At 33.3% G+C, this 16,662-nt stretch overlaps 2 protein-coding genes across 3 annotated transcripts; one reads left to right on the plus strand and one right to left on the minus strand.

Annotated features, from left to right (window-relative positions):
• The first annotated feature begins 4,756 nt into the window (after positions 1–4,756).
• LOC120262509 (zinc finger CCCH domain-containing protein 34-like) lies at positions 4,757–10,671 on the plus strand. 2 transcript variants are annotated; one of them, XM_039270645.1, is made up of 7 exons: positions 4,757–5,257; positions 5,346–5,375; positions 6,240–6,311; positions 7,656–7,772; positions 8,700–8,993; positions 9,964–10,206; positions 10,337–10,671. In XM_039270645.1, the coding sequence occupies exons 1-7, from the start codon at positions 4,790–4,792 to the stop codon at positions 10,346–10,348; spliced, it is 1,236 nt and encodes a 411-aa protein (XP_039126579.1). In that variant the 5' UTR covers positions 4,757–4,789; the 3' UTR covers positions 10,349–10,671. The 2 variants fall into 2 exon arrangements, with proteins under 2 accessions (XP_039126579.1, XP_039126580.1); XM_039270646.1 differs by having other exon boundaries at positions 9,964–10,197.
• Positions 10,672–10,868: 197 nt separating this feature from the next.
• Positions 10,869–15,451, minus strand: LOC120262508 (BUD13 homolog). The gene is made up of 8 exons (XM_039270644.1): positions 15,207–15,451; positions 14,253–15,132; positions 14,092–14,156; positions 13,936–13,994; positions 13,392–13,495; positions 13,236–13,308; positions 12,983–13,163; positions 10,869–11,263 (listed from the first exon to the last, which is right to left on the minus strand). The coding sequence occupies exons 1-8, from the start codon at positions 15,412–15,414 to the stop codon at positions 11,178–11,180; spliced, it is 1,656 nt and encodes a 551-aa protein (XP_039126578.1). The 5' UTR covers positions 15,415–15,451; the 3' UTR covers positions 10,869–11,177.
• Between the last annotated feature and the right edge of the window lie 1,211 nt (positions 15,452–16,662).

A 16,662-nucleotide genomic window follows, 5' to 3' on the forward strand; every position in this document is an offset into this window, starting at 1 on the left:
TTATTGCTATTCTTATTCTATGGTTTGATTACCTCTTAGAAATAGTATTGAGGAAAATAAGATTCCATATGTACGTCATCCACTTTTCTTATTTCAATTATTAAAAGAACTCAAGTGATCTTTGATTTTAGATATTAATTAGGAGTTTTTGCTTTTTTATGTTTTTTTTTCCTTGAAAGAGTTTGAATAACTCTTATGTAAAGATGAGAAATATTTTGGCAAATTAAAGATAAAATTGTAAATGAATTTTTTTTTAAAGAAAAAGTTTTTTTGATAGAATTTGAAGTTTTAGAATATTTATAGTTTAATACTCATCATAAATAGCTCCTAGTGCCAGGGTTGAATAAGTTTAATTTTGTATATTTTATAATTTCTAATTCTGATTAAATTTAAAAAATCTTGAACCAACAGCGAAGCTAGTTTTAGAAATTTTTACCCACCAATTTAGTCAAAATTTAATAAAAAATCATATAATTCAAGTGGTTTCATGGAAAAAGATAACTGAAAACATGACCATCATTTTACTTAGTTGGGGGATTTTGGAGGGGTAGCAAAGGGTGAGAAGGAGTGATGGTTGTTTGGTTGTGACCGTAAAGAGGAGGAGGAGTTTGGAGGGTGCTTCACCCCTCCAAACCCCCTCACATCCTATCCCTCCAAATCGGGGTCTTTTAGAGGGGGTGAAATTATTCAACAAATATTTTAAACTTTAAATGCATATAAAAAGCCCAAAATACATTTTATTAATTTGAGAAATTACCATAATATCTTTTTAAAACTTAATTTCATATCTCATATTAATTTTTGTTCTCTCTTATTTTTTTAATGTGTTAATTTAATAATAATAATAATAGTAATAATATTTTTTAAATAATATATATATATATAATGAGTGATTATAGTATAGGGGTGAGCATTATTTGGAAGAACCGAATACCAAACCCAAAACCAAATTGAATAAGAAGGTTTGGTTCGATTACCGAATTTTTTCAGGTTTGGTTTGGTAACAATTCTATTTAAAATTTGGTATTCGGGTTCGGTTTGGTTTTTTTTTGGGAAAAAAAGTTCGGTTTAACTGAAACCAAACTGAATTATGCTATATAAATAAAACAAAAATTATATGTAGGCAAGGCTTTTGTATAAGTTATACATGATTGATTTATAAGACCATTACTTAATATTTTATAATCAGTCTAAAATGATAGAATAATGAATTAAAAAAAATTATGAATTAATAGTTAAATTAATTGCCCTAGAAATTATTTAAAAACTTTTTTTTATATAATTTCAGTTAAATAACAAATTTTGGTTAATAACCTAACCAAACCGAAAAATTTCGGTATGCTCTCCCCTATTATAGTATTAGTTTAATAATAATATTATTATTTATATAATATTATTAATATTATACAAATAATATTATTACTAATGTTAAAATTAATATTATAAAACTTTGTACAAAATAATCCTAGGTATGTATAAAAAAATAGGAAAAATTACTGTTTACCCCTCAAGAATTTCAAAACTTCCCAAACAGCCCCTGTGAGTTTTGAATACCTCGGACAGCCCTTCCTTTATTGTTTCACTGCCTTTTTGCACCTTGTATTATGAAATTCCATCATTGCCCTTAAACTTTTTTGCATACATTTTTTCATTCTTTTTGCATTTCTTTTTGCTTGTACTCATTTTTTAAACAGAGAACTCATTTCTTAAACAGAGAGTTCATTTCTTTGAACAAAAACCTCATTTCTTAAACAGAAAAACTCATTTCTTAAATAGAAACCTCATTTTGTTAAACAGAAAACTCATTTTTTAAACAGAAACATTGATATTTAAACAGAAAAACTAATATTTACGTGATAAATTAATCCTGGTATAAACACCAATTAATCGTGGTCACTCGTATATATTTAAATAGAAACAACCATATTTAAGCAATTTTTTAAACGTAAACGCGATATATTAAACAGAAACATCGATAGTTAAACAAAAACAACCAAGCATAAAGACGGTCGTTCTTCATTATACGGAGATAACGATATTTACATTAAAAATTTAATAAGTTTGTGAAAAAGAATTTAGGTTAGCATGATTACATTATAACTACAAACAAACTTATAACTACAAACAAAAGAATTTAAGTTAGCATGAAAAGTAATACATGTACTCATTTCTTAAATAGAAAACTCATTTCTTAAACAGAGAACTCATTTCTTAAACAGAGAGTTCATTTTTTTAAATAGAAGCCTCATTTTTTAAACAGAAACCTAACAGAAATCTCATTTGTTAAACAGAAACCTCATTTTTTAAAGAACAAACTCATTTTTTTAAACAGAAACATTGATATTTAAACAGAAAGCCAATATTTACATGACAAATTAATCCTTGGTATAAAAACCAATTAATCTTGGCCACTCGTACATATTTAAATAGAAACAACGATATTTAAGCACTTTTTTAAACGTAAACACAATATATTAAACAGAAATATCGATAGTTAAACAAAAGACAATCAAGCATAAAGACGGTCGTTCTTTATTATACGGAAATAACGATATTTATATTAAAAATTTAATAAGTTTGTGGAAAAGAATTTATGTTAGCATGATTACATTATAACTACAAACAAAAGAATTTAGGTTAGCATAAATAGTAATACATGCACTCATTTCTTAAATAGAAAACTCATTTCTTAAACAGAGAGTTCATTTCTTAAACAGAGAGCTCATTTTTTTTAAACAGAAACCTCATTTCTTAAACAGAAAACTCATTTCTTAAACAGAAACCTAACAGAAATCTCATTTCTTAAACAGAAACCTCATTTTTTTAAATAGCAAACTCATTTTTTAAACAGAAAAACCAATATTTACGTGACAAATTAATCCAGGGTATAAAAACCAATTAATATTGGTCACTCGTACATATTTAAATGGAAACAATGATATTTAAGCATTTTTTTAAACGTAAACGCAATATATTAAATAGAAACATCGATAGTTAAACAACGACAAACAAACATAAAGATGGTCGTTCTTTATTATATAGAGATAACGATATTTACATTAAAAATTTAATAAGTTTGTGGGAAAAAATTTAGGTTAGCATGATTACATTATAACTACAAATAAAAGAATTTAGGTTAGCATGAAGAGTAATGCATGTACTCATTTCTTAAACAGAAAACTTATTTTTTAAACAGAACCTCATATTTTAAACAGAAGCTTCATGTTTTAAATAGAAACTCATTGCACCCAAGGGCATTATAGTCAAATCCTGTCACACTTGCCACAACTTCCCACGCAAGGGACAATTTCGTCCAAAAAAATCCAAATTAACTCTATCAATCACTGTTAGATGCTTGGGGGTTTAAAAAATCATTGTATTCAAAAGGAAGGGGTTTTTATGGATATTCAAATTTAGGGGAGAATATGTGCATATTGCAAACTTTGGGGGTGTTTTTAGCAATTTCCACAAAAAAATATTGTCAATTTTATATAAAAGGACAAATTGGTAAAATGCACACACCTCTCCCCACCACTCCTAACTCCTCCTTCTGACCAAACAAAAAAAAAAAAATATTACCCCTCCACACTCCTCCAGGGAATACCCATGTTAGTCCATGTACTTATTTTATTTTGCCCTTTTAGTCCTCCTACTTCAATTTTAAGCTCTTTCAATCCCTCTACTCTTTGAATGAGTGCAATAAGTCCCCTAAGACTGTTCTAATCATAAAAATAATTAATATACTACACAATTCATCCATAATAATCATTGTAATATACACAATTCAGGGAAATAATACAAATTCTTTATTTTTTTTTATATAATTCATAGAATATATGAACAATAAAAATTAGTAATTGGTATGTTCAAAGTGTATATAGGAGACTTGATTGCACTCATTCAAAGAGTAGAAGGATTAAAAGGGCTTAAATTGAAATAAGAGGATTAAAAGGGCAAAGTGAAAAAAGTATAGGGACTAATATAGGTATTCTTCCTAAAATTTTTTCAAACCCTCCATTCTCCTCTCCTCCTTTACTCCCCCTCACTCCTTCCCTCTCCCTTTGAACCAAACAAAGTCTAAACTTTTTGCTGGTTTAAAACCCTACTAGTAATCAAATTTTTTTTACTTCTTTCAACTGTTCAATCGCCATTTTAATAATGCGGATAACCCACTCTTTTTATTGAAAGATGGTTGATTCTTCAATTTTTCTAGGGTTATCATGATGGTTGTTCAATTTTGCTTAGTATATATATTTTTTATTTTGTACTGTATTCTGTTTGATAATTGATAATTAATTTAAACTTATTTTTTAACATCAAAAGTATATAAATTACAAAAATTTTATAAATCAGGTCAATGATGTGATAGTGGGTTTACAATCCAATTTCCTATTGTGCAAGACAATAATAAACAGTATGATCCATCAATTTTCAATAGTGAACATGACTTTTTACTGTTGGGTTTATTGCATTTGTAGAAAATAAAATCTATCAATCAAATGTACTTTGTCATGTTATTAAAAATATATATATATATATAATAAAAAATAAAACAAATTCATACAATCATATCTGTCACCCCCAACTACTAAACAACCCTTCCACCTTAATAAAAAAATAAATAAATAAATAAAAAGGAAAAAAAAAAAGAAAACTTCATTAGTAAGTTTAATAAACCAATAAAAAGCCTTGACTCATTATAGATTCAGCTAGCCGCCTTCTACACACACTCTTTTTCTCTCTCAAAATTAAGAAGAGAAAGAAAGAAAGAAAGAAAAAAAGAGAATATATGGAAGCTTTCCTCTCTGTAGCACAGAGTACACTCTCCTTCGCACTCCGAGGCCGCTCCAATCCCTCCTCTCATGCCAAAATGGCGGATTTTGTATCAGAACCCACCTTGACCACTGCTGCTCCTTCTCCTGAAGCCATCAATGCCGGATTGAAGGACCTTTGCCTTGATAAAAAGACCCAGCAAGAGCCGGAGGATGTGATTGGGGATCAGGAGGACAATGAGCCCGAGGATGAGGATGGAAAGCCTGATCATGGTGATGATGGTGATGATGGTGATGATGATGCGGAGGAAGAGGAACTGGAGGAGCAGGAGGAGCCTGTGCTTGCCAAAGAGGAAGGGGGCAAGAAGTTCCGATACCCTGTAAGGCCTGGTGAGCCGGCTTGCTCGTACTATATCAAGACTGGGACTTGCCGCTTTGGATCCAATTGCAAGTATAATCACCCCAGACGAAGGAGGAGGACTTTGGTATTGGTTTTTCTGTTTAGGGTTTTGGAGCGGAGACATGATTCATGACTTCTCTTTTGTTTTTGTTTTCTTTTTGGGACTTGGGAAGACAAAGGATTCATTGGAAGCCAATCATCAGGTCAAATTTGGTTTTTTTTTTATTGTTAATTTATGTTGATTATTATTTGTGCCTGATTATGTGAAGTTAAATCTGTTCATCCATTGCTTTGTTTGGATATATGTCTAAACTATGCTGAGTGATCATGTCTTGTTTGTTCGCTTTTCAAGTAATTATTTTTGTGTGAAATATGAGATCCTGATAGAGATTGTTTTACTTGGTGATTTTTTTTTTTTTTATATAATTCTATGATTGTAATTTTGTGTTGAAGATGTTGCAAAGATATGATGCATTGCTTATCGTACCTGTATTGGTTTTATTTTTGAAGGTTGTAGTTTAGCATATCATCACATTTTTTGTCAATGAATTAATGCATAATAAATGTTTGGATAAACTAGGACATAATAGGACAAAAATTTTGTGCAACCTGTTTGGTATTCACAAGGACATAACAAAGAGCCAAATTTTTCCATGTCCTTTTAATTTCTTGAATGAAACAAACCATTTTTATCCATCCTCATCCTTGGGATAAATTTTTCCCAAACACTGGGTGATTTCATATATATATATATATGTCGGTATATTTACCCTTTGTACTTTACAAAGATGTGATACTATAGGGGATTTTGTGTTATCTTGGTATGCATGTTGCAAAAAACATGATACAGCACAACTATTCTGACTCATACATGGCATACCCAAACAAAAACATGACATACAATATGTTTTCTAGGCTAAGAAGGATCACATAAGTTATTTATTTATTTTTTATAATTGTTTATTCTATTTTTGTTCATGTGCATGTGCACTTGTGAGTGTGTCTTTCATTTAGTTGGCTTCTATAAACAAATCCCTGTTTTCCTCTTTTTGAAATTCATCTGAAAGGCTGTTAAAGAAAAGGAAAGGGAAATTGGGAAGGAAACTCTACCAGAGAAGGCCGGACATGGAAAATGCAAGGTTAGCATCTCCTTAACCAACTTGGTGTAATTGTTACATTACATTTTTTTTTTCTTTTTTATAAGACAAAAAATTTGTAATGCTATTGTGATGACATCAAATTGTCCTAGTTTTTCAGTTGTCTAACATATTGTTTAAATTCAACATTTTCAGTTGTCTATTAACCCATATTGTGCTCCTTTTAATTTATACTGGAAGAAAATAGTTTCTTGGTATTTATTTTCAAGCTCCTCTTACATAGGATTCCATTAACAGAGGTTGTGTGCATTGCATTGATTGGCTTCATTATACCATGAGGAAATATTCATTATAAAAAAAGGGTGATCTCGCTAATGACCACTATAACATTCCTTGTGTATCTATGAGAGACAACCCTTGCAAAATGTTTTCCACTGGAAGTCAAATTTTCAAATATTTGTTTCCATAAAAAAAAATAGTTTACAGCTACCTAGTGGCTTTGAAAAAGAGGATTCACATTTTACCACCTTAAAACTCATTGAGGATTTGTCACATATTTTTGGTATCTTCCTGTGTTGCTAGAAAAAGAAAGAACCACAATGATAAAGCATCTGGGAAAGTACATTTTCGACCAAGCCACGAGCTTTAATTTCCGTCATATTTTACTTACCTCCATTTCCCGTCATCTTAAGTTCATCCCAAAGCAATCTTAGTTTCATAAAGGTGTATGTGGATAATCAACTTAGCTGGATCTGTGGTAAATGCGCCATTCTTTTGATTTTTTGGTTTGAATCCTTGAAAATGGGTAAAAGTATACGTTTTAGTTAGCTGAAATGGGAGAAGTGAATTAATCTTATGGACAACATCTGGTAGTGGCAAGTGATCGTAGGTTTTATACTTAGATATTTGAAGCATGCGGATTTGATGCTTTCCTGATTACTTTGACAGAAAAATGGTATAAACTGGTGTCTTTGAACAGAGGCTCCTCATTTTTATGTGTACTTGAGTGTTATGGTTGGTTATTTGGTTGTAAGGTTACATCCTAGCTAGCATAGTTCATTTAAGAAAGTTATTGCACAATTTGGTGGGTGGGAGGATGGTTTTGGAAATAAATGTCTTATACCATCTTCTTTTCCATCCTCTTTGAAGCATCTGCAATCCCACTGTCAAGAGCCTCAACATTGCAAGATATTGAATCTCCACTTCAGCTTGTCATAACCTCTTAGTGGATCTATTTATCTGTATTCTGTTTTCTGATACTCTCTTTTTTCAAGGGTGTTTGCGTTCTAGGTTACAGTTGTTTTTCTGTTTCAATGTCATCTTATTATTATAGTGATAGTGATCATGGCTCATGAGATTCATGACAATGGACGATGGATTGTGCAGTATTTCTTGATGCCAGGAGGTTGTAAGTTTGGGAAAGACTGCAAGTTTGCTCATGATCAAGAAATGAATGAAGAAGGTTCAGTGGAGCTAAACTTTTTGGGGCTTCCAGTGCGACCTGTGAGTCCACTAACCTTCTCTCTCCTTACAATTTAAGTAATATAAAATTTTAGCAAACTCAACTTTTCAAAATTAACCCAGTTGAATGTATTCATTTCTTAGTGAATTTTTACGTTTGAATGCCCAGATAAACACCCTTCACATGATAGCTATCAAGCCTGTTGCACGTTTTGACATTTCAAAACTTCTGCTGAAAAAAAAAGAAAGAAAAGCCTATTGAATTGTTTGCTTACCTCTGTCAATGAAGTATTTTGCATCCCTGCTGTAAGCTAAGTCTTCCGATTCTGTTATAATTGGCAGCTGACCACACAAAGTGCTGGTTGTACCTTATGTGAATCATTGAAAACTTAGATGCTTATTTTTGTTTTATTTTTATATTTTATATTTTTATTTTTTTGTTTGTATGTGTAACTCCAGACCTGACACATCATCCCTACTGGTTATTTGATCATCACTGTTATTTCATACTGTATATGAGGTGTATATCTAACTATCTAAGACTTAAATAAAAGTGGAATGCAAACTAAACATATTATCAAGACTTGATTCAAGCCAAAAGCTTATATTTTCCAAATTAATCGCTATAGCACTACTAGGTACTTTAATATACTCCCTTAATATGTGGTAGTCTATTTTAACTAGTTTTGTTGCAAATAAACTAAACAAATGAAGCTCCAATATCACATTAGATGTAAACTAAATATTTTATCTAGGCCTAATTCAACCCAGAAGCTTAAGTTGGCTCGATTCAACCCAAAAACTTGAGCTGATAGGATGAGAGACCTAGGCTTATATATTCAAATCTATAATTTTTCAAATTAGTCATTGTGGGACTATTAGTTAATAAGATAGATTTAATTGTTAATTCATGGTTATCTATCTGAGCCTTTCAAATTTGAACTGATTTTTGGTTCTTCCCTTTTGTAGGGGGCAAGAGAGTGCTCATATTACATGCGCACAGGTGGTTGTAAGTACGCAAATAATTGTAAGTTTCACCATCCTGATCCTATTGCTGTTGGTGGGCGAGAGCCACGAGACCACCCTTCAAAGTATAATCAAGGACATACTCCAGTGGTATCACAGCTCCCTGCAACTTCTTGGCCCATGCAGATCGGCTCAAATGAACCAGTTACCTTCTTAAATCCGTCACCACATTTCATGCCTGGGATGATTTTACCACCTCAAGGACTACACCCTACCCCAGAATGGAATGGGTTTCAGGTACATATCGCTAACTAATAGCTTATACAAGAGGAAATTATGACAAAATGTTTAGATGTCTTTGCTATTCTGTAAGGAGCTTTTTGATTCATACTGTTGTTTTCTGACAGAATTTTCTTTAAACAAAAGAGTATTTATAACTGATATTATTTAAACATGGTTATGATGGAATTTCTTTTCTCGATAATTAGTGAAATTATTAATGTGAAATATTAGAAACAGTGATAAATGATATTGTAGTATTGATATTCTTTTATGTATGAGTAAATTGGAGAACATGTTAGTTAAACCTTAAAAAATTTGCTGGGCTGTTGCCATCTCTGTCAAATTCTCTTTAAACACATATAACAATCATCTTGAAGTATAGGAAACATGTCTGATATATGCTACTCATTTGGTTACTTATTAATTTGAAATATTACTGATGATATTAATGAATTATATTGTAGTATTAACATCCTCCCATGCAGGATTAAATTTGGAAAATGTCGTTAAATCTTAAAAACCTGTAGTGGACAAAAAATAATCTTGAGATTTTGGCATATATGTTGACATATACTAGTTATTGTCAGTTCCAGCGAATATTCAAATATTCAACACCTAATTTACTAGATATTTTGTCATTGTAAGCATGTAAACTCTAGATCTAGCTCTACCTTGTTTTAGTAGGGTTTAGTGCATCATGTAACCTTAAGGAAAGACCATCCGTAGAATTCTTTCATTTGATGGCCGTTCTTGAAGATGTAGTTATTAAATTGTTAAATGAAAAGCTTTGATTATTTTCTTTGATACCTCTGATTATTTGTGCAAAGTAAAAGGGATGCAATTATTTGAATTCTTATGCAGTTATATAAAAAGTTATACCTGTGATTATTAATTGCCACCATGTATGCTCAAACTGCAAAATGAATAATGGTATGAAGATAAATTAACTTTCCTTTTTTTTTTTCCTCTGAATTTTCTTCCTCAGGCTCCAGTAAATCCTTTTTATCTACAGCCGGCACCACCACCACCACATCCTGAAATGTTTGTACAATATGCTCCCCCAAACCCTGTGCATCAGCAGGTATATATTGATGAATTTCCGGACAGGCCTGGCCAACCAGAATGCCAGCATTTCATGAAAACTGGCTCTTGTAAATTCAAATCATCATGTAAGTTTCACCATCCAAAGAGTCGATCCGTCAAAGCATCACCAAGCATGGTAAGACCTGTGAGTTCCGTCCTTTAGTTGTCCTAACACGAATCAAGCACTGAATTTTACAATTTTTCACGTGTTTTCATTCTTTTATAACAACACTAATGGCGGAACTATTACTTACTTTCGAACTTCTTCATTCCAGCATGCAGCCTAATGAATGTGTTTCTCAGAGGAGGATTAATTCAACTATACCTCCTCGAACATTCCTTGAGATTTTTCCTGGATTTGCTGCTGGAGCTTAAAGCTGTTCGGAACAATGGCTTGGTCTTGCACTCTGAAAAGGGGCATGTGATTTCATCTGTTGTAAAAGTACACAGTTAAAGAATGATGACCGACCTTGTTATGTTTCTCATGTAGATTACTCGTTTCTAAGTAACAACATTATGCTGATATGTGGAACACAACACTTTCGTGCAATATGTCCTATGTACGATACAGGGAAGGACAATAAACACAACTCTTGACATTTCAGTTCAACTTTACTTGAACCCAGTTGTTGTGTTGTAGCATTTGCTAACCTCAAATGATGAATTGTCAAGATCATAAGTGTATCATCAATCAATGGCATATTGTTCGAGCATGAATGAATTACTAGTCTGACCAAATTTCAACTCTGAAGAATAATATGTGGAAATGTAATTATTAGTCTGACCAAATTTCAACGCTGAAGATTAAATATGTGGAAATGTTCTCTAACTTTCATTTATTTCTGAATAATAATGGTACATCAAAAACACCTTTTGTTACAAAGCCACGTTTCAATTTTCATAGATCCCATGCAGTGCTTTGCTCATTGATGGTCTGTTTAACAGCTCCAAATGGCCCTTCACAATGAAGTTAAAACAGGACACTTATGTACAGCACAAGGTTTGAGGCTGAAAAATAAATTGAGTGTACTTGTGAAATACAAATTTCCGAATAGTGGAAGAAACTGAAGATGACATCCTGATTGAAGTTGCAGATGGACATAATTGTGTCATTTTTCACATATCAGATACAGACCAAAGATAAGCTTCACTCTCTGTGGCTCGTTTCTCATTCTGTCTCTTGAAAAATTCCTTCTCAGATCCTGTAAAAGAAAGGAAAATAATTAAGCACTCATGTACAATGCCTATGAAGCCCATGACGCAATTTCAAAACATATGCTTTGTAGTGCTAAAATAACAAAACAAATCAATTTTTAAACAACTAAATATTCACAACTGAAAACCCGACATGACAAGTGCTGTGTTTCTCCGCAAGTTGGTCATTGTTGGTCATTGGCATACCATCAAGGCATTTCAAACTACAAAAAAGGACTGGGCAGCGCTATAACAAAGCAATGAAACTTAAACATGTAGAGGACTGTTTTCTGGATCATGATTCTTGCTGTTTTCAATGTGTCTCAGACTTTTCACTGCACCAATTCAGACTCTTCATAATGTTGTCACAAAGGCTTTTTCATATACATAGACCAAATCTATTTTTTTCAACTGTAGGAGCTTCATAACTTCCCATGAATAAATTCACTTCTATATGTAACTTGTATTATTTTACCGTCATCAAAGTATTTTGTACCTACCATTTTATTTATATTCTATTTTTTATATTATAACAATTGTTTAAAGAACTACCTCTAAAACTTGAATTTTAGAAATGGTTATTCATAAGTAAGACAAACTTTATTATGGGTTAAACCTTCAGTCTATGGTCTGTCTATTTCAAAGCAAAATAATTTTCTGTTTATATGCACACCTGATATTGAGGTATATACATCTAGTTGGCATTAAAATTATGTGTCTTTTAATGAGAGTTTAAATATATACCCTTTTACAAGATCAAAATTGCAATATATACATGCTACAAACCATTTAACTATTTGCATAAACTCTAATGTTTTATAATGGCACAATAGCAAATATAGAATTTTGAGGAACATACATGGAATTGAACGATTTTGCAGATGACACACACACACACACACAAAAAAGCCATTTTCAAAGCATACAACATTTCTAAATTCCCTCCATGTTAATAATTTGCAAGGGTGATTTTGTCTAATCTACCCTCAATATTAATAATAGATGCTTCTCCATGATAGAGGCAAAGGCATATATATGCAAAACAAAACACATTTTCCCATGGAAACCATTCAGCTTCATGTAGCTCTTATGGAATAGTGCAAGTCCATTAGTGCAATACTAGTCCTGCTGCATCCAATAAGAAGCTTCATCTACAAAATCAGTCCTCTGAACAGTTTACTCAAGATACCCAAACTATTCCCCTTTAGGTTGTGTTTGGATTTTAAGGGAAATAAGGGAAAAGAAACGAAAAGAAAAGAATTTAATTAATATGTTTAACTTAAATTTTCTTGTCCATCTTTTTGGTTAACAATACATTAAAAACAAATTTCCGTGTTTAACTTCTTATTAACTATTTTCTATTTTCCTACTGTCTCCTAACATGAACACTTAGTCCCAACTAAATTCGTTCCCTAGTTCCCCCCACTCAATTCATACATTTTCTAATTAGGTAAATTTCCACTTACCCCAATACTTTGTAATTCTAGCATGTACAAAATTTGAGAATTTACCAGAAGTTTCACTGACTAAAAAAATATCAGATAAAAACATGCATCAGGAAATTCCACATAAAAGAATGCAAGGTAAGAAAGGCATAAGACAAATTTTGCACAGACAACAGATAAAGCAAAAGGATTCTAAAGTTAATTAAAAAAAAAAAGAAGAATCAAAGAAAAGGGCGGCAGACATAGCAATAAAGGAAAATTTAAGATAGCAATAGCTTGTACCATTGCTTCGATCCACTCCATCCCAATGCCGACCTGGTCGAATTCCATAGCGATTTGGAGGGAAATCCAGCCCCCTTTTTAACCAGCTGTGTTGTGGAATTGTTTGGGGAACAATAAAACCTGATTCTTTCATCTTCTCATTTTCACCAAGATCTTCTAGAACAAGCTCTGAGTGTTTTCGCTGCATCAAATAGTCCATCTGTCAGGTTAATATTGCCAACAAAAACAACAAAATTGCATTTTGAAAGAATACCTTAACCAAATGCGCCATTGGATCACCCCATCTAACTCTCTCCTTCAACATTGCATCAAGTTCAGGATCATCCCTAAACATAGAAATATGTTAACTACAAGTTTGCACAATAAAAAGACAGTCTAATCATCATCTAGCAGAAGAAAAGGTGACCACCTAGTTCGTGCAAAGGGTTTATTCTTCTCAAGTTCTAGCTCTCTTGCTAGGGCTTCAATTCCTCGCTGCTGTGCAAGACCTTTGCCCCATTCCAATTTCTTTTCCTGTTAAAAAATACAGAAACAAATTGCATCCTGTACAAGTTAGTCCAAGAAGACACTCAGTTTGAATAGCAAAACTAAAAAAAAAGCTAAGACCCAGATAAGCAAAATGCAAAAATAGAAAATAACAACCAGGAAATGCACTTGCAATCAACCCCTTAGCATCAGGTTCTACAATGCATTCAATGAATTCAAGAAGGACAAGCTTTCGTAGCAGTCAGTATCATCTATTTGTTCTAAATGCCGACACATTTATGATTCCCCATCCTATATAAATTCACAAGGAAGCTTAGTACCACGAAATATTATTTACATTATGTTTAGGAACAAAACTTTCTATGTGTACATTTCTAACTATTCTAGAAAAAGAACCAATCAAAACTAAGCATTGTCTAAGATAGTATTTTCAAGACATCATGAATTAATAACTTGGAATCACAAACCTTAGGTTTCTCTTCTGGTTCCTTTGATTTCAGCTTCTCCTCCTTAGATATACGTTTCCCTGAAAATGCATTGTTTGCAACCAGTCAATCTCACACAAGTAAAACCATAATCCTACAAAATTACACAGAACTTCAACTGAAGCAAGAAAATCTTACCCTCCTTGTCACGGAACACAGGTTCAGCGCCTCTTCCACTCACAGATGGATCCATGGCCGCAAATCTGCAGGCACAGGGATTTAGCCACACAAATCAGCTACACTATATTGAAAGCAATAAGAACCACGATTAAATGATCAAAATAATTGAGAGCTAATACCGAGATAACTCCTCCTTCTTCTTCCTGTCCAGCTCTTGTTTAATCTCATTGGCTGAAAACAACCCCGCCCTCGCTGCCTTTCCCTCCTTTGCTGCAGCTTGGTCCTTCTGATTTCTACTACGGGGGGAAAGATCATCATTTTGAGAATTCAGCCGACGTCGTGGCGGCGAGAGATCGCTATCTGGCCCCTTCCGACTTCTCCTAGGAGGAGAAAGGTCAGCATCCTGAGATCTTCGGCGGCGAGGTGGGGAGAGATCACGCTCTGGATCTTCCGGCCGGCGGTGCACCTGGCGAGGTGGTGGCGAGAGATCGCTCTCTGGCCCCTTCCGACGTCTCCTAGGAGGAGAAAGGTCAGCATCCTGAGATCTTCGGCGGCGAGGTGGGGAGAGATCACGCTCTGGATCTTCCGACCGGCGGCGCACCTGGCGGGGTGGCGGCGAGAGATCGCTATCTGGCCCCTTCCGACTTCTCCTAGGAGGAGAAAGGTCGGCATCCTGTGATCGTCGCCGGCGAGGTGGGGAGAGATCACTGTCGGGATCCTCCGAGCGGTGTTGTACCTGGCGAGGCGGAGAAAGATCCCCACTTGGAGATCCTCGAGATGGAGAACACTGCCTGGCCATTCTCCGGGGCGGCGAGGGATCACAGACCGGCTCAACATCACGCTCCGGCGATGGCGTATCAACTCTACGACGGCGCTGGCGAGGAGGTGACAAATCAGGACCATTCTCTCTGGAATCCGACTCCTGTGGAGGTTCTGAAACCGAGATCCACCCGCTCCCATCTTCAGAGATTCCATGATAGGGTTTCCGAGCCCTAATCGCCTCCAATCTCTTCATCCGCTTCACCTCGATGTCCTCCTCGATCTGAGGCTCCTCCTCGCCTGCACATCAAAATCAGATACCAGATTTGAAAGCAAACCTAAAAAGAGGGAGGATCTAGGGTTAGGGTTTGTACCAGGGGATTCCGGTTCGGACTCTTCGACCTGTACGGTCTTCTGCCATACAGGGTCTTCATCGACGATGAGAACACCGGCGGTGGTGGAGTTAGGTTTGGAAACCTTCTTTTTCTTCTTCTTCTTCGTTGTCTTTGCATCATTGGCCCCGGAATCGTAGCGCTTGAGGTACTCTTTGAGGGAGAGGGAGTTGGAGGCGGTCGCCGCCATTGATGGAGCTTGGAGGCAATTGCTCTGTGATTCTGGAAAAAACAATGTGCATTTTATAAAGAACACCTTTAAGTTTTCTTTAATTACAATAAACTCTTGGTCTTGAATTTTAATTATTTTATTATTTATGTGTATGCATAAATAAAATAAAAGATTTTTATTTCCCTACCACTGTGTGTATTTTTTTTTAATAGAATCAAGTATCAAGTTTACCTCTTCAAATTCATCTTTTTTTTTTCTTTTTTTTTTAAAGCAAATATAGTCATTCACTCTGCGTAAACTATTAAAATATATTATAAATTATATAAATATTATTTTTTATAATAATAAAAATATTTTTTTCCCAAATGTTATTACATAATATAATGACTATTAAAACATTTAAGGGGTAACAAATGTAATTATATATATATATATATATATATATGAGACACAGGAGTATATATATGTAAAAAAGGAAAAAAAATCCCTTGTATTAGTATTCCATGACCAAAAGATCCCTAGTTTAAAACACAATGTCCTACACACCCTTATTTTTTTTAATTTATTATTTTACTTTTATTCACATCAAACCCTCATAATCTTCTCATAAGCATTTGTTTAGAAGTTTATAAAAGTACAATATCATTGAATTTCCTTATCAAGGTAGGGTAAATTTTAAGAAAACCATTGTTACGTGTACTGTTCTCCTAATAGTATTATTTTTTATGCTGTTTATATATTGTTTATTTAGAATTTTATATTATTTTTTTATACTCGTATATCCCAGGCCGTATACTGCTCGATACCGTTTATATTCATTAAAAAAAACACTTATCACCTATTATTCAAAAACTATTGTTACAAGACCAGAACAAGTGAATGAGCTGCTACATAACGGCTTTATTATCAAGTCAATACATACAAAGGAAGAAATTTAATTAACTCTGCAATAAAGTTTTAGTATTTCATTCCCTCCACTCAAAAAATAGAGATAGGTTTCAATCCTACATATGATTTGCCCACGATTGTCATCATCATCATCATCATTATTATTATTATTATTATTATTATTATTATTATTAAACATTAAAATATTGTAAAAAATATATACATATGATACTAAGGCATTTTCAAGATTGGTAAATCAGGTAGAGGTCTTTCTAAAATGACACTAACAAAACTTGAGAGAAATAACTTTGCAATTGTCAAATTTTTGCAAATTTATTTAACATAAAAAAATCAAACCGAAAATTTTGTATAACCACA

This window comes from Dioscorea cayenensis, chromosome 5 (genome assembly GCF_009730915.1).
Source record: "Dioscorea cayenensis subsp. rotundata cultivar TDr96_F1 chromosome 5, TDr96_F1_v2_PseudoChromosome.rev07_lg8_w22 25.fasta, whole genome shotgun sequence".
Taxonomy (NCBI): domain Eukaryota; kingdom Viridiplantae; phylum Streptophyta; class Magnoliopsida; order Dioscoreales; family Dioscoreaceae; genus Dioscorea; species Dioscorea cayenensis.

Excerpts from the sequence above, each read along its gene's own strand:
- LOC120262509 (XM_039270645.1), top strand. The coding sequence starts at position 4,790 with ATGGAAGCTTTCCTCTCTGTAGCACAGAGTACACTCTCCTTCGCACTC. Across the intron at positions 5,258-5,345 it reads GACGAAGGAGGAGGACTTTG|ACAAAGGATTCATTGGAAGC; the intron begins GTATTGGTTTTT and ends GGACTTGGGAAG. Across the intron at positions 6,312-7,655 it reads CCGGACATGGAAAATGCAAG|TATTTCTTGATGCCAGGAGG; the intron begins GTTAGCATCTCC and ends TGGATTGTGCAG.
- LOC120262508 (XM_039270644.1), bottom strand. The coding sequence starts at position 15,414 with ATGGCGGCGACCGCCTCCAACTCCCTCTCCCTCAAAGAGTACCTCAAG. Across the intron at positions 15,133-15,206 it reads GTCCGAACCGGAATCCCCTG|GCGAGGAGGAGCCTCAGATC; the intron begins GTACAAACCCTA and ends TTTGATGTGCAG. Across the intron at positions 14,157-14,252 it reads AAGAAGGAGGAGTTATCTCG|ATTTGCGGCCATGGATCCAT; the intron begins GTATTAGCTCTC and ends CTGTGCCTGCAG.